This window comes from the organism of the source record quoted next, unplaced genomic scaffold (genome assembly GCF_019419815.1).
Source record: "Pyrus x bretschneideri cultivar Hongxiangsu unplaced genomic scaffold, Pyrus_bretschneideri_v1 Contig32, whole genome shotgun sequence".
NCBI lineage: Eukaryota > Viridiplantae > Streptophyta > Magnoliopsida > Rosales > Rosaceae > Pyrus > Pyrus x bretschneideri.
Window position 1 is genome coordinate 3,255,895 of NW_025999635.1, and position 22,474 is coordinate 3,278,368.

Below are 22,474 nucleotides of genomic sequence, written 5' to 3' on the forward strand. Positions count from 1 at the left end.
TGATGTACGTAAAGATTGGGGTCTGCAAGTTGTTCACAAGTTCTTGCATAAAGTAAAAATTCCTATCACTTCTGGAGAAGATGTATAATTTGCAATGCCAACTCGTACAAAGACTTCAGCATCAAAACTAGAACTTTGGGGACCGACTTGAGACTTCTAGTGCATGAAACATCTAGTGGGACTAGAGCTTATTAGAGCCAAATGGCTTTGAAAACAAATAACTAAACACAATATTAATGAAAATTAATTAATATTATGTTTGACAAGACAAAGGTATCCCTAATCTGTCCCTCTTATTTTTCAACCTCGATGTTTGCCTCTTCAGTCTTCATGGAGACAATAATATACAGATAGTGGGGGAGCCCTTATATATTTCTTTTGACTCTTTGAGGGCTCGAGATTAATATATAATACTTCCAAAACACAGATTAATTGAATGAAAGCCTTATTTATAATCTCGTTATAAAGTTACAAACACTTGGATGCCAAAAATCCCGAAGTGATTAAGATATAGATGTTAAATGTTGATCACAATATGTTTAGTCAAATTATTCTATTTTAATTTTGGAACCACAAACAACTCCCACCTAAGAGCAACTCCAACCCTACAAATTACCCCACCTATTCAGTGATTAAATCCACCAATTCCTCCAAATCTACTCCAACCCATGCCAATTGTTGCCCCACCTATTAGGTGGGCCCATCTCTCACGGACGAAGCAGTCGGGCGAGAATGGCTTGAGGTTGTTTAACGTTAGTCTGAAATCACCCACATTATCAATTTTTTTCTACAAGGCGCACACGCACGTGGCATAACTCGTGAGTCGTCTAACAAAATCCAGGCGGCGTGGTCTATGTTGCAATAGTCTACAAATTTTGGCCGTTGGATTTCCCAAATCCCACAGTCCTTTTTAATCTTGATTTTAAAAAATTCAATATATATATATATATATATATATGTAAAAGACATTGTTTTCCACGTGGCACAACTTGGACTCTTGGATTGAAAAAAAAAATTCATCTAACGACCCATATTAATTTTAGGGCAAAAGACTGTTTACTACCCTGAAATTTCGTGGTTTTCAACATTTAGTACATGAAGCTTTTTCCTTCCCAGAGTCATACCTGAAGTGTAAATTTTGGGACAGTCTTATACATTCGTTAGTTAAACTGTTAAGTCTCTCGTTAACTGTGACGTGGCGCCCATGTAGACAATGACTGGGCACCACGTGTCATCCATATTTCATTAAAAAAATATATTAAAATAAATAATTAAATAAATTAAAAACAAAACCAAATCTTCACCTGTGCCCACTCACCCATCTTCCACCTCCATTCCTTTTTCCCAATGCAACACCCTCTTCAGCTCCTCTTTTTCTCTGCCCCATTTTTATCCCCCATCTCCACAACCACCACCTCCTCCACCATTCCTCTCCTAACCCCACCCCCTTTCCCTTCTCCTTAGCCTGCACCCCAACCCAAACCCAGATCGAAACCCCACATCGAACTTCACTGAATTCCCCTCGGAGTCTACTCGCACCTTCAATAGCCGTTTGAAGTTGATGGCTTCCTTGGACAAGTTCTTCATGCATTGCCACCATAACAAGGTACAAACCTTTTCTCTCAATTGGGTTTCTGAGTATGAAGTTGGGGAAATAGATATTGAAAATTGCTGCTTTGTTGAAAAATCTAGGGTTTTGGTGCAGGATAAGGATAAGGAGGGTGCAGGTTTCGGTTTGGGTTTGGGTTGGGGTGGAGGATAAGGAGGAGGAAGAAGAGGGTGGGGGTTAGGATGGATGTGCAGAGGTTGCGGTCGATTTTTTGAGATTTGCTGTCAAATCTGCAGGGAAAGTGAGAGAAAGTGATGAACAGTGGGGGGAATATGGGGGGGGGTGGGGGAAGGTGGTGGTTACGTACAGAGAAACGGGGCCGTGGAAGATGATGAGGGTTGACTGGGTGGAGTTGAAGAGGGAGGGGGAAGGATGGATGTGCAGAGGTTGGGTAGGTGCAGAGAAGAGAAGGGAGAGAGAAGGGAGGGGGGTCAGGGTGGGGAAGATGATAGGGTTCTGGGTTTTTTATATTTTATATTTATTTATTTATATTTATATATATTTTATATTTTAATTAATTATTTTAATATTTGTAATGACACGTGGCACCCGGTCATTATCCACATGGGCGCCACATCATCACTTAACAGGAGAATTAACAGTTTGATTAACGGATGTATGAGGCTGTCCCAAAATTAACACTTTAGGTGTGACTCTGGGATGAAAAAACTTCATGTACTAAATGTTGAAAACTATGAAACTTCAAGGTAGTAAACAGAGTTTAACCCTTAATGTTATTATTAAAAAATTTGAAAATTATAAACAAATACAAAAAAAAAAAAATTAAAATTAAGAGAATATCAATGGTAGTGTGACCAGGACCGAATTGTAATTTCGGATAATAAAACGTAGTATGACATGATTAGCTAAAAGTCTTATTCGAAACTAAACATAATATTAATTTTTTTAAAATAAAATTTTAATATCAATTGCCCATATAATTTATTTACGGGTTAAAATACACTCCGACAGTTACTCTTCAGTAAGATAATAATCGTCAATTGCCCAAAGGGCTAGGTAATAATCGCCCTAAGACGTGGAGTCACCCTAATGGCATTTGCAAACCCATCACTATAAAGAAAATTTGAATCATTATAAAGGCATCAGATGTTTTCCACTTTTGTGCAAACCCATCACTATAAAGAAAATTTCAATCATTATTAAAGGCATCAGATGTTTTCCGCTTTTGTGCGACACATTTTTCCCACTCTTGCAGTCTTGCTTTCGAGATCGTTCTACATGGTATTAATTGTATACATGAAAATATGCAACTGAAACACTAAGATATATTTTAAATCTATTATGTGTTGCTATGTATTTTAATTTGCTAACATGGGTGCACAAATATTTACATGTTCCCTACCCCAACTTCTCTTTAAAAAAAGTTATAGTTATTTTTTTGAACTACATTTTATATTCAGACTCGGATTTGGTACTACTCGAGGACACTAAACTGTTTGACAAGAAATGCAGGTAACCCTACGGCCAAGTAGGTGGTTTTTACTTTCTAGGTTTATGTCTGTGGTTGGAACTAGGGTTTATGGATGTGAAGATTGAGGAAGCTGAATTAGGGGAAACAAAGTAAGTATTTCGGATTTAGGGTTTAGGGTTTAGAAATTCTTTAAGTTTGTATGTTTTCCACGTGGAGGAAACCGAATCGGCATCACATTTTTTTTTTCCTTGTAACATAACTCAACTGCCAATTCCTCCGTCTCCATGTGAAAAATGAGTTTGCTTGTACTTACAGAAAGATCTAATGATTCAGTAATGAGTATTAATTAGTGCAAATCTTAATCTAATCAACAACACAGCACTTTAATTACCATATTTGATTAAAGCTAGCAAATGACAGCATCATCGTGTTATCATGCTGACAACATTATTCACCCTAGCTCACACGATCACTAATTCAAACTTACAACTCGTTAGCCAAAGCTGCAGCCTCAAGTAGAAACACCGGCGAGTCGTCTAGTTTCTGGTTACTCCCGTCGGTACCACACACTTGAACGATAAACTTGATGTCAGAAGTGCCAGAAGGGACTGCGAGGTCATGCACGTAAAAAGCTTCTACTCGTGCCGCTCCAAGATACTCATGCACCCTTTCTAGCGCTGCTCCTTGATGGCCAAGTGATCCCTTTGCTAGTTTTTCAACATAAATATTATAATTTGTGTATGGATAATCGTTCCCGTCTTTCAACTTCCAAGTGATTTTAAGACTAACGGTCTTGGAACCCTCAGATCCTGTTGTCCATTTGGTATACTCACCTTCGACAAGCCACGAATCAGAAGGCGGAAAATCTGAATTCTGCCCACAAGTCTTAATTGAAATATGACCAAGCACTGCATAGTACTCTGTTGAATTCCGAGTGTCTTTCCCTGATATGGACTTCAGTCTCCTTTCGTCAAATTCAGGCTTCGACCTGTAGCTTAGAGCATGTATTTCTGTTAGTCTGTATCCATTCATTCGGATGCTACTCTCCTGCATGACCCATCCAGGGGAAATTCCCGGCGTTTCAGGTTGACGTGTCATTATCACTTTATCAAATTTGCTTGAGAATTGGTTCAGGTTCCAGTTTACAAGAAGTACCGACTTTCTTTCGTTCAGGGTAGTAGAAGAGAATACAAGATGCAAGCCTAGACGAGAATTATTCTCCGATTTCACCTGCATTAATTGGAATATGCACAGTTCAAAACTTGTCTGCGAGTGCACTATATGAAGAAAATAAAATAAATAGAAGATTCTAGGCACATGTACAGGTAGTCTAACGACGATTTGGACAACTTTAGTAACTTACAATGCACGGAAGAGATAGCTTACAGAATACTTAAAGTGGAGAGGTAAATCCCCCAAAAGAACATCTCCTTGAAAGAGCCTAGTCGAGAAATTATCAGTGTCTTCAAGGTTTCCTTTAAATGTGATGTTTCCTCCTCCACTATAGGATGCTTCCTTGAAACTATAATTTGCCAACATATGTTTGAATGAAGAAGAATTTCAAATATATCCAAAAATGTTCTTAAGTTTTTGCAAAGCTTAGGCACTGATACTCGGAAACCCGGTATAAGATAAAGTTTATGCATAAGGTCAAATATCTAGGGTGTAGGGTTTAGGAACTAAAACTTACTCAACATGGACCTGGATGCCATCTGGGGTTGCATTGCCACTAAACTCAAGGAAAGGCTGTGACATATCAATAGGAGTAAATTAGCATGCTTGACCATGTCAAAGATTTGACAACAATGCACTGCACCTGCCCACTAATAGCAATACGCACAACACACGAAAGGAAAAAAAGCATATTAACATAATTTAAAACCAGTAATGTTTCGCAGATGGCGACTGCAGTAAAGCAATAATCCCGATCCACCCTGGTGCGGGTTCGATCCCCACTGATCGTCCTCCTCCCTAATATTTAACAATTTAACCCATTAACGCTATTTTTTGTAAAAGAAAAGGGTAATGTTCATGCACAGGATTGAACATTCAAATTTGTTATTATAACATTCCATATCACCGACACTCAAGCTCAATGACGTTAGCTTTTTTGTTATTCCAGGTTATTTTGCTGTCAAGAACTAAAACAAGGAAGTAATTCAAACATTTCCATCCACTAAGAAGAAAGAACCGCCTTCGAACAGCTGGAACTCGGAAAAGATAATAAAATTTAATGATTATAGTTGGATTTTATTGTCATGGCGAACTATGAAAATGCTTGTTTGAACTTGGCAGCTTAAGATATTAACCAACAGAAAAAAAAAATTCTAGATATTGAACTTGGAAATAGGCTTTGAAACTCTAAAATAAATTGAAAAAGTTCAAACTGCAAATTTGATAGTATTTCAATGAAAAGAGTAGGGAAATAAGAAGATGGAAACCAAACTGCAATCTAACAGTATGTCATTTGACTAAGGAGCGTCTGATACCACAAGGCTATTTGGTCCATACCTGCAACCCTTGGGAAGAAATGTTACAACAAGAAGCATCGGATACTTGCCCTCCGTCGACAGAAACATGATATCCATAACCCTGAACAGTAATACAGAAAAATAGTGTTTAGGTAACAGTTATATACAGGATATATGAAGTTTATGAACTAGGTCATGCTTCCAACATCCATAAATGGCCCACTGCAGTATCAATATAGTCACGGCGACCTGATCAAAATTTGTATAGAATGGTAGCACTTTAGGATAATTTTGTACCACTCCCCATGATTTTTCCACAAGGGACCACCAACTGCAAAACAAATGAATTTATCAGGAGAAACTTCACCAAATGTAACATTCATACTATTAAGAACACAACCAGGTCATATTCCGATCTAACTGTGGTTGATTACATAACGTTCTTTTTCCAACTAACCAAGAAAGGAAATTCCAAAAATGTTGGCATTCAAGACAATCAAATAGCGTTACAAGTAAAAGAAGTGAAGACTACGGTATCATCATGCCAGCTTTTATCAGGAGATAATGCATCCTTTTACTAGCTTTTGTTAAAAGAAGTGAAAATATCATGCCAGCTTTTGTCTGTAAAATAATGTCTATGAACTTATGTAACTGGTACTGGAAATCCGAAATAATAACGAAAGAAGTATTACGGACAAGTTCGTATACTAATCAATGGAACTACAAGTTTGTGAAACTTTGCAAATAGGGGCAGGTCAGTTACTGATTCTGAGCAATCTGAAAATTTGGTGGTTGATTAGTCTCATAGATCCATCCGGGAGCAAATATGGCCGTTGATACACCATCCTTTTTCAGCACATCTAGTGCAACACTTGTCTGATATGCAGAGTTATTAAAAAAAACAAAGTTAACTACAAAAAATAAACTCCCAGAAAAACCACCTGAATTCTCCTTTACTTGGAGTTGTAAAAACATTAACCATAAAGAGTTGACATGTTGTTCATTTATGATGGCACTTGAAACACTCACTCAGCACAGTGAAATATAATCAACTCCCGGAAAGGTTCTCATACCTCACGATATTAGTGTCTCACTTACATTCCATTGTCCACCACCGAAAGTGCCCCTTCCAAAAACATCAATTCCCATGTAGACATCATACTTTCTGTCACCAGCAACAGCTGCGGAAAGCCTCGGATAGTTTTCCTGCATGGCACATAGGTTTAACTGTGTGAAAGAGTATTTAGAGAACAAAAACAAACTTCCATAAGGAAGAAGTGAAAACCATACCTTCCATGTATAGTTCACGAAAATTCCATCACATATATCAAAGAAAGGTTTATTCTTTTCGTTCAGTTGATTTTGCCAGTTAAGTTTACCATCAGTTGTAACACTATCATACCTGCCGAATAGACAATAGTAAGTCAAATATAAACTTTAAATGGCAGCTATATCAAAAGGGGGCAAAAAATTAAGTGACGGGAAACATCAGTAATATCTCCTAACACTCACCATATCACCAAAGAGCCAGGCACAGAGGAATGCATTGTCTGGGTTAAATGGCTGACAAATGCTTTCAAATTAGGGATTTGGTCCGAATTCAACTCAACCTCCATATTGATCTGCAAGTAGCAGTTATCATGACAACTCAATAAAAAGAGTGCAATAAAAAATACAGAAACTTGAAAAAAGCATGCAGTTAGGGTGAACTGTATACCAGCCATCCGTCGAAGCCCAAAGCAACGGCAAGTTCTGCCAAGAACTCGGCATACATTTCAGCAGACTCTTTCGTCGACAGCAATTTGTTGCACATAAGCTTCCCTTCATCCCATTCTGTGATGAAAGTCCCCAACACCTTATATTCCAATATAAAGAACCAACAAAGTTAGATTCCGAAAATCCTTTCAATCATTTCGAACTACAAACGGCTCGAAAGGAAAACAAGTCATAATCCATAACCAAAACATAAGCAAATCAAAGAGTTCCCAGGAAAAAAAACAATACAAAAACGAAGGACAACACTTTGTGTGTTTCCAAACTGAAATTCTCAACCCGTCTTGAACTTACAAAAAGTCAACTCATCTCCACATTAATCACTTGAACACAAATATTTTTCCTCAAGATTCCAAAATCCCGAAGTTTCAGATTACCTTAACTCCATGTCTGTGATGATAAACCGACTCCAACTCAGTCTACGTCTGTTGCACAAATAGAATTCCAGTCTAACACGAAATCCCAGTCCAACACGGAATCCTCACCGCTTGCTGCAGATCATGTTTTATCCTGATTCAACTACTTGTAATCCTAGTTCTACATATGTATGACTTGTAATCCTATAAATATTAATGCACGACGCTCACTCGATTATTGAGTTGAGATTACAAACTATATTCTATTGTCTTTCATGGTATCCAGAGCCAGCGTCTCACGACAAAGGTTCATATTATAATTTTTTTTTCTTTCTTTTCTTCTCAGTCTTCTACAGTTATGGCGTCTTCTTCCTCTGCTACTGCTACTCCCTCTGTCATGAATTTTCTCACCATCAAGCTCGACCGCAACAACTACCCTCTCTGGCGTGCTCAGTTCCTTCCCTTGTTGCGCAGCCGCAACTTACTATCTTATGTTACTGGTGAAAATCACTGCCCATCTGCTTTTCTTCTTGATGACAATGGTAAACTCACAGACAAGGTCAATCCATTATATGCTGAATGGATACAGACTGATCAGATGATCCTTTCTTGGATTACGAGTTCCCTTACTCCCAAGGTTCTTGCTACAATCGTCAACAAAATTGATTCGGCTTCTGCCTGGTCGTCTCTTTAAGAACGGTATGCTTCTACGTCTCAAAATCGTATTATCCAAATGCGTACAGAATTGATGAATACTGCTCGTGGTAATCTTTCTATCGCTGACTATCTCGACCAAGTCAACGCCATCGCCGACAACCTTGCTCTTTCTGGCGCCCCCGTCTCTGAATCCAACTTAGTTGCCATTATTATGAGTAAAGTAGGTCCACAATATGAGACCACTGTTGCTTCCGCACAGGCTCGTGACACTCCCATCACCTACAATTCATTGGAAGCATTATTACTGAGTGCCGAGCAACGTTACAACGCCTTTTCTCTTCCCTCTGATAGCGGCACCTCTGCTTTTGCTGCTGTCCGTGGCGGTCGCGGTGGCTTCCGTGGCCGTGGTAATTCTTTTCGTGGTGGACGTGGTGGAAGCTTCTCCCGTGGTGGTGCTGGTAACTTCTCACGCCCATATTTGGCTGCTCATGACTCCGGTTCTGCTGCCCCTGCAACATCCACCTCTGCAGCCCCTTCCCGCGGGTCATCTTCTTCCTACAATGGACTTCTTGGTCCAGCACCTGGCTCCAGCACATCTCATGGTTCCTTGCCTGTTTTTTCCTCCTCTGGGCGTATTCAATGTCAGATTTGTCAACGCTTTGGGCACTCGGCTATTGATTGCTTCAATCGTCTCAATATGTCCTACGAAGGTCGGGTTCCCTCCTCTCGTCTTCAAGCCTACACAGCTGCACCATCTTCCCGTGCTTCCGCCGCTGCACCCTCTGTCCAGCAATGGCTTTTTGACTCCGGCGCAAATTCTCACATAACCAATGATGTCAACCAACTCCAAAATCCTCGTGAGTATCATGGCACCGATCAAATTCGTGGTGTGCATGGTGGTCCAAGTTTGAACATCTCCAAAATTGGTGACTCGTACCTTCGAACTAAATATGCTTCTTTTCGTTTGCCTAACACTCTCTATTGTCCCCAAGCCTCAACTAATGTGATTTCTTTGAACCGTTTTTCGGATGATAATAACTGCTTCTTTACTTTCCATCCCCATTTTTATCGTGTGCAGGATTCACGGACGGGGAGGATCCTTTTACAAGGCCGGAGTAACAATGGACTCTACCCGTGTTCTAATCGCCCCTCTCATCAAACCCATGGTGTTTTTGCTTTCTTAGGTGAACGTGTAACTGATGCCTTGTGGCATAGTAGGTTAGGTCATCCTTCGTTTTCAATTTTAAAACATTTAATTTCTGTAAATAAATTGCCCATTCAAGGCTCGTTTCAAAATAAATTTTGTCAATTTTGTCCCCTAGGAAAAAGTCATAAATTACCCTTTTCTTTGTCTACATCTGTGTCTTCTTCTCCTTTAGCGTTAATTCATTCCGATGTTTGGACTTCACCATCTTTATCTGTTTCTGGCTTTAAATATTATGTGGTGTTTGTGGATGATTTTTCTCGTTATACTTGGTTTTATCCATTGCGTTCAAAATCTGACGTTTTTTTCTACATTTGTTACGTTTAAAGATTTGGTTGAAAATATGTTCACTGTTAAGATTAAAGCTTTTCAAACCGATGGTGGTGGGGAATTTGTTAATAAGGCCCTTAGTACGTTTTTGAATGACCATGGTATTTTACATCGTCTTACATGTCCCCATCACCCTGAACAAAACGGATTAGCCGAGCGTAAACATCGTCATTTAGTAGAGACTGGGCTTACTCTTTTAGCCCAATCTGGTTTACCTACTTCGTATTGGGCCGAAGCTTTTCATACTGCTAATTATATCATTAACCGTTTGCCCACTCGTCTTTTACACCATATGTCTCCTTATGAAAAATTATTTCACAAACCTCCTCATTATCTGTTTTTCAAAGTTTTTGGTTTTGCCTGTTATCCCTACTTGCATCCTTATAATAATAACAAATTACAATTTCGTTCAAAACGGTGTGTTTTCTTAGGATATTCATTAAATCATCAAGGTTATAGATGTTTGGATCCCACTACGGGACGTGTCTTTCTTTCTCGCCATGTTGTGTTTGATGAGAACAGTTTTCCATATCAAGAATCCATTGTTACTTCGTCATCACCACTTTCCTTGTTTGTGGATCCCGTTCTCGAGATTGGCCCATCCAACAATCCTACTACTGCCATCCACTCCATCCCGCACCCCCCTCATCCTATTACTTCAGCCGTGTCTACCCCATCTCAGCCTTCTACCCAACGCCCACTGCAAGTATACACTCGCCGATCCCCACGCCCCAAACCTTCTCAGCCTCATGTCCTACCTGCATCAATCCCTACCATGCCCTCCAGTTCTTCTCCTGAACCAGTCCCTACATCAAACCTGCCACCAGTCACACCCGCACCATTGGTTTCATCTACTCCCGAGGTAAGTGCAGTGTCCCATTCTATGGTCACTCGCGGCAAAAGTGGTATTTGCAAACCTAATCCCAAATATACTTATGTTGCTACTGTTACTAATGCCTTGGTTGAGCCTACATGTTTTAGTCAGGCTAATAAGGATTCCGAATGGCGAAAGGCGATGGTTGACGAATTCAATGCTTTACAACATAATGGCACTTGGACTTTGGTTCCGTTTCAACCCACTATGAATATTCTTCCTAATAAGTGGGTATATAAAATCAAGCGACGCTCTGATGGCTCAATTGAGCGTTACAAGGCACGGTTAGTGGCTAACGGGTTTCATCAACAAGAGGGTTTAGACTATGGTGAGACATTTAGTCCTGTTGTCAATCACGCGACTATTCGCTTAATTCTCTCCATTGCTATTCATTTCAATTGGCCTCTTCAACAACTTGATGTCCAAAATGCGTTCCTTCATGGTTCTTTGAATGAAGAGGTCTATATGCGGCAACCACCGGGATTCATTGATCCTCAACGTCCATCTCATGTGTGCAAATTGCAACGTTCTTTATACGGTCTTAAACAAGCTCCTCGTGCATGGTTTCAATGTTTTTCCAATCACTTGGACAATTTGGGTTTTGTATCTTCTCATGCAGATTCATCATTGTTTACTTTCTTTGATGGTTCCGTGGTTATTTACTTGTTAATTTATGTGGATGACATTCTTATTACTGGTAATAGCATGGACCATATCACTCGTTTGATTCATCAGTTGGGCACATTATTCTCAATGAAGGATCTTGGACCACTTCATTATTTCTTAGGTATGGAGGTTCATCGTACTAGCACGGGCCTTCATCTTACACAGACAAAGTATATCACTGATCTTCTCCAACGCACCAACATGCTGGAATGCAAGCCCATTTCGACCCCAGCCATTAGTGGCCGACGCCTCAGTCTCTCTGATGGCGAACCATTGTCTGATATCACCAAGTTTCGTAGCATTGTGGGTGCCTTGCAGTATCTTCTCTTCACTCGTCCTGATATTGCCTTTGCCGTTAACCAGGTTTGTCAGTTTATGCATAAGCCCACAACGACACATTGGGTTGCGGTTAAACGAATACTCCGTTATCTTAAAGCTACTCCCAAACATGGGATTGTTTATCACTCGAGTTCCCTTCAGCTCACTATCTATGCTGATGCGGACTATGCTGGTGATCTGGACGATCGCCGTTCCACTGGTGGTTACTGTATATTCCTTGGTGATAACCTCATCTCGTGGAGCTCCAAGAAGCAACGTGGTGTCTCCTGCTCCAGTACAGAAGCTGAATATCGACAGCTTGCCTACACAGCCGCTGCTCTCTCTTGGTATCGCACTTTGTTTCGAGAGCTTCATCTTCCTCTTGCTCTGCCCCGCCTCTGGTGCGACAACATTAGTGCCATTTCCGTAGCTTCCAATCCGGTTTACCACCAGCGCATGCGGCATGTCGAGGTTGACTATCACTATGTTCGGGAAAAGGTCACTCGTAAAGAGCTCATCGTTTGCTATGTCTCCTCCACGGATCAGCTGGCTGATCTTCTTACCAAGGGATTGTTTGCAGTTCGTTTTGCCTCCTTGCTGTCCAAACTTCCAGTTCGTGACCTCCCTGTACGTTTGCGGGGGAGTGATAAACCGACTCCAACTCAGTCTACGTCTGTTGCACAAATAGAATTCCAGTCTAACACGAAATCCCAGTCCAACACGGAATCCTCACCGCTTGCTGCAGATCATGTTTTATCCTGATTCAACTACTTGTAATCCTAGTTCTACATATGTATGACTTGTAATCCTATAAATATTAATGCACGACGCTCACTCGATTATTGAGTTGAGATTACAAACTATATTCTATTGTCTTTCATGTGAGCAGTATTAGTCCAACACGGAGGCGGAAGAGTGACAAGACTATGCGAAAAGTAGATGAATACATCGATCAAATACCAATGCCATATCGCATACGCGTTCGGATTGGTCCCTCCCTGGATCCACTTATCATCGCCATAGCCGCCCGCCATGTCATGGCAGACAATCACTCTGGGCCTGTCGGGCAGCGACAGGGAAGGCGACGCGGATTGCAGAGGAACCGTGGATTTGTTAAAAGGGTAGTGAAAGGACTCGAAGTAGGACCTGGACTCGAGGTCTTCGAGAGTTTTGATCGGGTAGGAGATGGGAACGGCGGGTTGGGTCGGGTCGAACGGTGGAGGAGTCGGGCCGGAGGATTGGTGGTCCGGGACGGTGGCGGGTTGGGACATTTTGAAGAAGGGGAAGAAGACTTGGGCTTTGCCGCGGATCAGGCGGAGGAGACTGAGGAGAGAGAGTATGGTCTGGCAGCTAATATAGGAGCGAAGACGGGGAAGAAGCATGTGCTTAGAGTGAGAGAGAGACTGACTGACTGAGGTCGTTGCTGACGTTGCAGTGGTGCTTTTTAATTGGTGGGAAATTGGGAATGTTTGAAAACAACAAAAGACGGACTTGAAGTGGAAATTTTTTTAATTGTGACGGAAATCATGTGGTTTATACGTTTTTACGTAAGTAGTGAGAAATTATATTTTTTAAAGGAAATTGATATTAGCATTTTAAAAATTTCATTTGGTATTCTAAATTTTCTATAATTATAAGGAAAAATACACTTGTGAATATTGTAGAATAAGATTTTTGGAATGCTAATAACAGTTCTCATTTTAAATTATTAACTTTTTGATACACATATTTAATAACACATAATGTACCATCTGTATGACAGTCACACTGGTACACCAAGTTGAGCTAGGTTCGCGGCATTATGCCAAGACTTTTTTGTTTGTCAATGTCAACAATACAAGAGGAAAACCTTGGTTACGGCCTACCAGGTCTGGCTGACTACAACTTCATCTGTTTGACACCTCTTACACAAGTCCGGGATTTTTTGTATTTAGTTCTTGTTTGATCTCATGCTGCTTTCATGTGATGTGTATTTAATTTTGTTATTAAAAAAATTTAAAAATTATAAACAAATACAAAAAATAAAAAATAAAAATAAGAGAATATGAACGGTGGTGTGACCGAGAATGGATTGTAATTTTGGATAATAAAACGTGGTATGACGGATTAGCTAAAAATCTTATTCGAAACTAAACATAATATTATTTTTTTAAACAAAATTTTAATATCAATTGCCCAAACAATTTATTTACAGGTAAAAATGCATTTCAACAATTACAATTTATCAAGAACCAGATAATAATCGCCCTATAAAGAAAATTTCAATCATTATAAAGGCATCAGATGTTTTCCACTTTTGTGCAAACCCATCACTATAAAGAAAATTTCAATCATTGTTAAAGGCATCAGATGTTTTCAAGACTTGCTTTCGAGATCGTTCTGCATGGCATTAATTGTATACACGAAAATATGCAACTAAAACACTGAGATGTATTTTAAATTTATCACTGTGTTGTTATGTATTTTAATTTGCCGGATGCACAAATATTTACATGTTCCTTACCCCCAACTTCTCTTTAAAAAGTTTAAGTTATTTTCTTTTAAGTATTTTTTATATTCAGACTCAGATTGATACTACTGGAGGACAGTTTGACAAGAAATGCAGGTAACCCTATAGCCAAGTAGGTGGTTGTTACTTTCTAGGTTTATGTCTGTGGTTGGAACTAGGGTTTACGGATGTGAAGATTGAGGAAGCTGAATAGGGGAAACAAAGTAAGTATATCGGATTTAGGGTTTAGGGTTTAGAATTGCTTTAAGTTTGTATGTTTTCCAAGTGTCGGAAACCGAATCGACATCACTTTTTTTTTTTCCTCGTAACATAACTCGACTGCCAATTCCTCCGTCTCCATCTGAAAAATGTGTTTGCTTGTACTTACACAAAGATCTAATGATTCAGTAATGAGTATTAATTAGTGCAAAATTACAAAAAGATCTAATGATTCAGTAATGAGTATTAATTAGTGCAAATCTTAATCTAATTATTAATTAGTGCAAATCTTAATCTAATCAACAACACAGCACTTTAATTACCATATTTGATTAAAGCTAGCAAATGGCAGCATCATCGTGTTATCACGCTGACAAAATTATTCACCCTAGCTCACACGATCACTAATTCAAACTTACAACTCGTTAGCCAAAGCTGCAGCCTCAAGTAGAAACACAGGCGAGTCGTCTAGTTTCTGGTTACTCCCGTCGGTACCACACACTTGAACGATAAACTTGATGTCAGAAGTGCCAGAAGGGACTGCGAGGTCATCGACGTAAAAAGCTTCCACTCGTGCCGCTCCAATATACTCATGCACCCTTTCTAGCGCTGCTCCTGGATGGCCAAGTGCTCCTTTTGCTAGTTTTTCAACATAAATATTGTAATTTGTGGCTGGATAATCGTTCCCGTCTTTCAATTTCCAAGTGATTTTAAGACTAACGGTCTTGGAACCCTCAGATCCTGTTGTCCATTTGATATATTCACCTTCGACAAGCCACGAATCAGAAGGCGGAAAATCTGAAGTCTGCCCACCAGTCTTAATTGAAATATGACCAAGCACTGCATAGTACTCTGTTGAATTCTGAGTACCCTCCTCTGCTATGGACTTCAGTATCCTTTCGTTGAATTCAGGCTTCGACCTATAGCACAGAGCATGTATTTCTGTTAGTCTGTATCCACTCATTCGGATGCTACTCTCCTGCATGACCCATCCAGGGGAAATTCCTGGTGTTTCAAGTTGACGTGTCATTATCACTTTATCAAATTTGCTTGAGAATTGGTTCAGGTTCCAGTTTACAAGAAGTACCGACTTTCTTTCGTTCGGGGTAGAGGAGAATATAAGATGCAAGCCTAGTTGAGAATTATTCTCCGATATCACCTGCATTAATTGGAATATTCACAGTTCAAAACTTGTCTGCGAGTGCACAATAGTAAATAAATAAAATAATAATAATAATAATAATAATAAGAGATTCTGGTCAGCATGTACAGGTTGTCTAACAACGATTTGGACAACTTTGGTAACGTCAATGCACGGAAGAGATTGCTTACAGAATACGTAAAATGGAGAGGTGAATCCCCCAAAAGAAGATCTCCTAGAAAGAGCCTTGTCGATAAATTATCAGAGTCTTCAAGGTTTCCTTTAAATGTGATGTTTCCTCCTCCACTATAAGATGCTTCCTTGAAACTATAATTTGCCAACATACGTTTGAATGAAGAAGAAAATCAGATCTTATAGTAATAATGGCTCGTCCATCCAATATATCCGAAAAATGTTCTTAAGTTTTTGCAAAGCGTACACGCCGAAACTCTGAAATCCGGTATAAAATAGTGTTTATGCATAAGGTGTCAAATGTTTAGAGTGTAGGGTTTTGGAACTAAAACTTACTCAACATGGACCTGGATGCCATCTGGGGTTGCATTGCCACTGAACTCTAGGAACGGCTGTGACATGTCAATAGGAATAAATTAGCATGCTTGACCATGTCAAAGATTTGACAACAATGCACTGCACCTGGAGGCATACTACTGTAAATTTCCCACTAATAATTTAAAACCGGTAATGTTGCACAGATGATGCTTTACCGTAGTGGCGGAAAGCAGGTTCGAACCCCACCAATCCCCCTCCCTCCTAATATTTAACAATTTAACCCACTAATGCTATTGTTTGTCAAAAAAATAAAACAGTAATTTCATGCATGAGATTGAACAGTCGAATTTGTTATTATAACACTCCATATCACCAACACTCAAGCTCAAAGACGTTGTTTTTCTTTTTCTTTTTATTCCAAGTTATTTTGTCGTCAACAACTAAAACAAGGAAGTAATTCAAATATTTCCATCCACTAAGAAGAAAGAACTCCCTTCGAACAGCTACTTAGGATAATAAAATCCGATGATTATGGTTAGATTTTATTGTCATGGCGAACTATAAATGAAAATGCTTGTTCGAATTTGTCACCTTAAGATATTAACCAACAGAAAAAAAATTCTAGATTTTGAACTTAGAAATAGGCTTTGAAACTCTAAAATAAATTGAAAAAGTTCAAACCGCAAATTTGATAGTATTTCAAGGAAAAGTGTAGTATTTCTAGATATAACATCTAAGGGTATGTCATTTGACTAGGAAGCGTCTGATACCACAAGGCTATTTGGTCCATACCTGCAACCCTTGGGAAGAAATGTTACACCAAGACGCATCTGATACTTGCTCTCCGTCGACAGAAACATGATATCCATAACCCTGAACAACAATACAGAAAATAGCGTTAGTTAACAGGTATATACAGGATCTATGGAGTTTATGAACTAGGTCATGCTTTCAACATCCATAAATGGCCCACTGCAGTATCAACATAGTCACACCAACCTGATCAAAGTTTGTATAGAATGGTAACACTTTAGGATAATTTTGTACCACTCCCCATGATTTTTCCACAAGGGACCACCAACTGCAAAACAATTGAATTTATTATGAGAAACTTCAGTAAATGTAATATTCATACCATGAAGAACTCAACCATGTCAAATTCCGATCTGACTGGGGTTGATTACATAAGGTTCTTATTCCAACTAACCAGGGAAGGCAGCTACGATGCTGGCATTCAAGAGAATCAAGTAGCTTTAGAGGTAAAAATATAAAATTGTAAAGATATTTCAAGGACACTTGGTTAATATACGAAGACTACAGTATCATCATGCTAGCTTTTGTTAAAGAAGCGAAAATATCATGCCTGTTTTTGTCTGTAGAGTAATGTCTATGAACTTATGTAACTGGTACTAGAAATCTGAAATAATAACTAAAGAACTATTAAGGACAAGTTCGTATACTAATCAACGGAACTACAAGTTTGTGAAATTTCGCAACTGGGGGCAAGTCAATTACTGATTCTGAGCAATCTGAAAATTTGGTGGTTGCTTAGTCTCATAGATCCATCCAGGAGCAAATATGGCCGTTGATACATCATCCTTTTTCAGCACATCTAGTGCAACACTTGTCTGATATGCAGAGTTATTAGAAAAAAACAAAGTTAACTACAAAAAAGCAAGGCTCCCAGAAAAACCACCTGAAATTCTCCATTACATGGAGCTGTAAAAACATTAACCATAAGAGTTGACACACTTAAATTACTCATTCGTTACAGTGAAATATAATCAAATCCTGGAAAGGTTCTCATATCTCACATGTCATTAGTGTCTCATCACTTACATTCCATTGTCCGCCACCGAAAGTGCCCCTTCCAAACACATCAATTCCCATGTAGACATCATACTTCCTGTTACCAGCAACAGCTGCTGAAAGCCTCGGATAGTTTTCCTGCATGGTACATAGGTTTAACTATGTGAAAGAGTATTTAGAGAACGAAAACAAACTCCCATACGGAAGAAGTGAAAACCATACCTCCCATATATAGTTCACGAAAATTCCATCACATATATCAAAGAAAGGTTTGTTCTTTTCATTCAGTTGATTTTGATAGTACAGTTCACCATCAGCTGTAACACTATCATACCTGCCGAATAGACAACAGTAAGTCAAATATGAACTTTAAATGGGACGCTATAACAAAAGGAGGCAAAAATATAAGTGACGGGAAACATCATTCGTATCTCCTAAACACTCACCATATCACTAAAGAGCCAGGCACAGAGGAATGCGTTGTCTGGGTTAAATGGCTGACAAATGCTTTCAAATTAGGGACTTGGTCCGAATTCAACTTAACCTCCATATTGATCTGCAAGTGGCAGTTATCATGATCACAACTAAATAAAAAGAGTGCAATAGAATGAATTTGCACCAAACAAAATAACGGAAGAAAGCATCGGTTTCTAATTGAAACTTCCCTATTTCTCAAGCCATTCCTTTTTCCTTGAACGGTTGGAAACTTAAAAACTTCAAATATGAATACTATGGTAGCTTGCTATTTAACTTCTTGAACCAGCGGAACTGAAGCATTCATCTTTCAAGAAATACAACACGTTCCTCCGTTTGCATGCAAGTGTGTTACCAGAGCAGATCATAATTGGCTGATCAACAGAGCTAAAATCTAAAACCTATATAAAAAAAAAAAAAAAAAAAAAAAGGGTTCCCATCCCTATTTTTTCTACTCCATTGATTAAAACCTTATTCCCCTTCAATTTTTCATCAAAGTCCTTAGTTTTAATAAACGTCATTAATTATTTCAATATAAAATATTTTTTACTTCTAAATATATTCATTAAGTGTTAGAAACGTTACATTTGTTATATTTATATTTATGGCTAAATTTTTTATCATATATTTTTATTTTTAGCTTGTACCATTTTTGATCATATATTTTTATTTTTAAGTTTGTACCCATTTTTAATTTGCAACCCTGTTTTTAATTTGTACCAATTTTCTTTTCAAATTTAATTTGTACCCATATATTAATTCCTTTTTGTGCCCATATTTTTTAAACTTTTATTTGTATTTGTACCCATATTTTTTAATTTATTTTTACCCATTTTTAATTTTGCTAAACATATCCAGGCTAATTATATCTATTTATTCATGTTTTAAAATATATCAATAGTTATTTTTAAAATATGTTAATAATTACGTGGGTATTATTTTTTTGCTATAATTTTTGTGAAGATCAATATTACTCTATAATTGTTTTTTAAGTATTTATTTATAATTTAAAAAATATTATTTGAATTTGTTTAAATTTCATGATTTGTGGGAAATTAAATATATAAATGCATGAGTTAAATCTCTTAAATGAGGCTAAGGACCTCGATCAAAATATTTAAACAAACAAAATTTCAGTCTAACAATTAGGTTGAATAGAGACCGAAACCAAAATCATCCTAAAAAAATACAGAAACTTGAAAAAAGCATGCAGTTAGGGTGAACTATTTACTACCAGCCATCCATCGAAGCCCAACGCAACGGCAAGCTCCGCCAAGAACTCAGCATACATTTCAGCAGACTCTTTTGTCGACAACAATTTGTTGCAAATAAGCTTCCCTTCATCCCCTTCTGTGATGAAAGTCCCCAACACCTTGCATTCCAATATACAGAACCAACGAAGTTAGATTCCGAAATTCCTTTCAATCATTTGGAACTAAGAACGGCTCGAAAGAAAAACAAGTCATAATCCACAACCAAAACATAAGCAAATCAAAGAGTTCCCAGAAAAAAAAAAAAAAAAAAAAAAAAAAAAAAAAAAAAAACAAAGAAAGGACAACACTGTTTCCAAACTGAAATTCGAGTCACTTTTTATAAAAACTTTCAAATATATCCAAAATTTCACTTAAATAGATACAAATACCTTCAAATTTAATAATTAAATAAATTAAAGGCTTTTTAGCTACTATCGCCTCAAGTTGTGGTCCAACTTCACCTTCATTTCTACACTCCACCACCACAACCCTATCCCCTTCGACCCCTTCATCACCGACATTGAGCATCACCACGGTTACCACAAGTGAGAGCAGCATAATTTCAATCATGCCTTCTACATCTTTTTTTTTACTAATATCATTTTTAGTTTTAAATATAAAAATAGTTTTTTAAGTTAATTCACATGTCGTTGTATGATTATATTTGTGAGATATACATGGTGTCATATTATCACACTAACAGAGCAATTAACAGATTTTTCACGAAAAAAACTAAAATGATCACGATAGACAAGTTCAAAGAAAAACTAAAATGATTCACGATAGACAAATTCAAGAACACTACTATTGATTATCATTAATCATTAAGGACGAGATTAAGGAGTTATGTTAATGTCACGAATCATTTTGGGTAAAAAGGCTTCATTTTATTGTTAAATTAAAGGATACTTGTGTCTATTTAAGTGAAATTTTGAATATTTTTTGAAATTTTTTATAAAAATTGATATTTTTAAATTAAGGATTAATATTTTTAAGAATACTATCGAAAAGTCTAAATTTTTTTTAATTTTAATAAAAAATGACAAAGGAAGGCGTAATAAATAATACCAGAAAATGGTAAAAATGTAATTTTTCGTTAAGAATGAACAATACCGAAAGTATTTTGTTAAAACTTCTTTAATTTTGTGCTATATTTGATACATACTCTTGAAATTCTCACTCCCTATCTTAAACGGAAAAGAATCTTTTTTCTGAAGATACTAGAAATTGTGTGATTGTGACTATTCATCGTACATCGTGTAATTAAAAATTATTTTAAAATTTAAAATTTAAAATTAAATATAAATAATACGAAACCGATCCCTTTCCGTCTTAAACAAACAAAAAGTAAACTCATTTCCGCATTAATCACGTGAACACACAAATGCCAAATTCCAAAACATGTTTCCCTAAAAATCCCAAAATTCCGAAGTTGCGAATTACCTTAACTCCATGCCTGTGAGCAGTATTAGTCCAACATGGAGGCGGAAGAGTGACAAGACTATGCGAAAAGTAGATGAATATATCGATCAAATACCAATGCCATATTGCATACGCGTTCGGATTGGTCCCTCCCTGGATCCACTTATCATCGCCATAGCCGCCCGCCATGTCATGGCAGACAATCACTCTGGGCCTGTCGGGCAGCGACAGGGAAGGCGACCCAGATTGCAGAGGAACCGTGGATTTGTTAAAAGGGTAGTGAAAGGACTTGAAGTAGGACCTGGACTCGAGCTCTTCCAGGGTTTTGATCGGGTAGGAGATGGGAACAGCGGGTTGGGTAGGGTCGAACGGTGGAGGGGTCGGGCCGGAGGATTGGTGGTCCGGGGCGGTGGCCGGTTGGGACATTTTGAAGACGGGGAAGAAGACTTGGGCTTTGCCGCTGATCAGGCGGAGGAGACTGAGGAGAGAGTATATGGTCTGGCGGCTAATACAGGCGCGAAGACGGGGAAGAAAGAAGCATGTGCAGAGAGAGAGAGAGAGAGGGAGGCTGACTGACCGAGGTCGTTGCTGGCGTTGGAGTGGTTCTGGGTTTTTAATTGGTGGGAAGAGAGAGAGAGAGGGAGACCGACTGACTGAGGTCGTTGCTGGCGTTGGAGTGTTTCTGGGTTTTTAATTGGTGGGAAGAGAGAGAGAGAGGGAGACTGACTGACTGAGGTCGTTGCTGGCGTTGGAGTGGTTCTGGGTTTTTAATTGGTGGGAAGAGAGAGAGAGGGAGACTGACTGACTGAGGTCGTTGCTGGCGTTGGAGTGGTTCTGGGCTTTTAATTGGTGGGAAGAGAGAGAGAGAGAGAGAGACTGACTGACTTGAGTCCTGTTGGAACCGAATTCGCCACAGATCCCTAACTCTCAAGCAAAATATTAAGTGACTTTGGAACAAGGCTAGAAGATGAGGTGTCCAAACACAGACTTGCTCTCTTCGACTGAGAGCCATAAGAAAGTAAGAGCTTGTTTAGTATCAAACTTGAAATTTTTTATCGTTTTTTAAAATATTTTTTGAAAATAATTTTCTTTAAGATTCAAAATTTTAATTGATTTTCTATTTAAAATTTTTAAATTTTACAATTTAAATTAGATAAAAAGATGTAAAAAGAGGAGATCACAGGAGAGAGAGAGAGGTTCCGAGAAGAGAGGAAGAAAGACAGTAAGAGATGAATGAAGGAAAGAGAAAGAAGAGAGGATCGGACGAGATAGAAAGGAAGAGGAGTGAAAGAAAGAATAGAAAGAAAAAAAGAAAGAGATAGATTTGAAGTGAAAGGAGAGGATGGAGAAAAAAGAAATAAGTAAGTTTAAATTTAAAAACTCACTTTTATGTTTTTAAAGAATAAAATATATTTTTTAGTTAGTGTTCAGTTTTTTAAAATAATCTTTCTAAACAAATTTTTAAGGC

General features: G+C 38.2%; 2 protein-coding genes across 3 annotated transcripts; both read right to left on the reverse strand.

Annotated features, from left to right (window-relative positions):
* Positions 1-3,353: 3,353 nt before the first annotated feature.
* LOC103937166 (cytosolic endo-beta-N-acetylglucosaminidase 1-like) lies at positions 3,354-13,093 on the reverse strand. Its single transcript, XM_048590411.1, has 12 exons — positions 12,572-13,093; positions 7,663-7,677; positions 7,230-7,367; positions 7,025-7,134; positions 6,803-6,914; positions 6,611-6,718; positions 6,276-6,388; positions 5,762-5,843; positions 5,553-5,633; positions 4,732-4,787; positions 4,428-4,563; positions 3,354-4,271 (listed from the first exon to the last, which is right to left on the reverse strand). The coding sequence occupies exons 1-12, from the start codon at positions 13,070-13,072 to the stop codon at positions 3,525-3,527; spliced, it is 2,199 nt and encodes a 732-aa protein (XP_048446368.1). The 5' UTR covers positions 13,073-13,093; the 3' UTR covers positions 3,354-3,524.
* Positions 13,094-14,711: 1,618 nt separating this feature from the next.
* Positions 14,712-22,108, reverse strand: LOC103937575 (cytosolic endo-beta-N-acetylglucosaminidase 1). 2 transcript variants are annotated; one of them, XM_048590412.1, is made up of 12 exons: positions 21,028-22,108; positions 19,566-19,703; positions 18,304-18,413; positions 18,080-18,191; positions 17,888-17,995; positions 17,564-17,676; positions 17,048-17,129; positions 16,841-16,921; positions 16,067-16,122; positions 15,730-15,865; positions 15,489-15,556; positions 14,712-15,317 (listed from the first exon to the last, which is right to left on the reverse strand). In XM_048590412.1, the coding sequence occupies exons 1-12, from the start codon at positions 21,430-21,432 to the stop codon at positions 14,813-14,815; spliced, it is 1,914 nt and encodes a 637-aa protein (XP_048446369.1). In that variant the 5' UTR covers positions 21,433-22,108; the 3' UTR covers positions 14,712-14,812. The 2 variants fall into 2 exon arrangements, with proteins under 2 accessions (XP_048446369.1, XP_018500449.2); XM_018644933.2 differs by having other exon boundaries at positions 14,712-15,556; positions 21,028-22,102.
* Between the last annotated feature and the right edge of the window lie 366 nt (positions 22,109-22,474).

Coding starts and splice junctions, on each gene's coding strand:
- LOC103937166 (XM_048590411.1), bottom strand. CDS start 13,072: ATGCTTCTTCCCCGTCTTCGCTCCTATATTAGCTGCCAGACCATACTC. Junction 6,719..6,802: donor TCGTGAACTATACATGGAAG/GTATGGTTTTCA, acceptor TGTGCCATGCAG/GAAAACTATCCGAGGCTTTC. Junction 4,564..4,731: donor GGCATCCAGGTCCATGTTGA/GTAAGTTTTAGT, acceptor GGCAAATTATAG/TTTCAAGGAAGCATCCTATA.
- LOC103937575 (XM_018644933.2), bottom strand. CDS start 21,432: ATGTCCCAACCGGCCACCGCCCCGGACCACCAATCCTCCGGCCCGACC. Junction 18,192..18,303: donor CCTGGCTCTTTAGTGATATG/GTGAGTGTTTAG, acceptor TCTATTCGGCAG/GTATGATAGTGTTACAGCTG. Junction 15,866..16,066: donor GGCATCCAGGTCCATGTTGA/GTAAGTTTTAGT, acceptor GGCAAATTATAG/TTTCAAGGAAGCATCTTATA.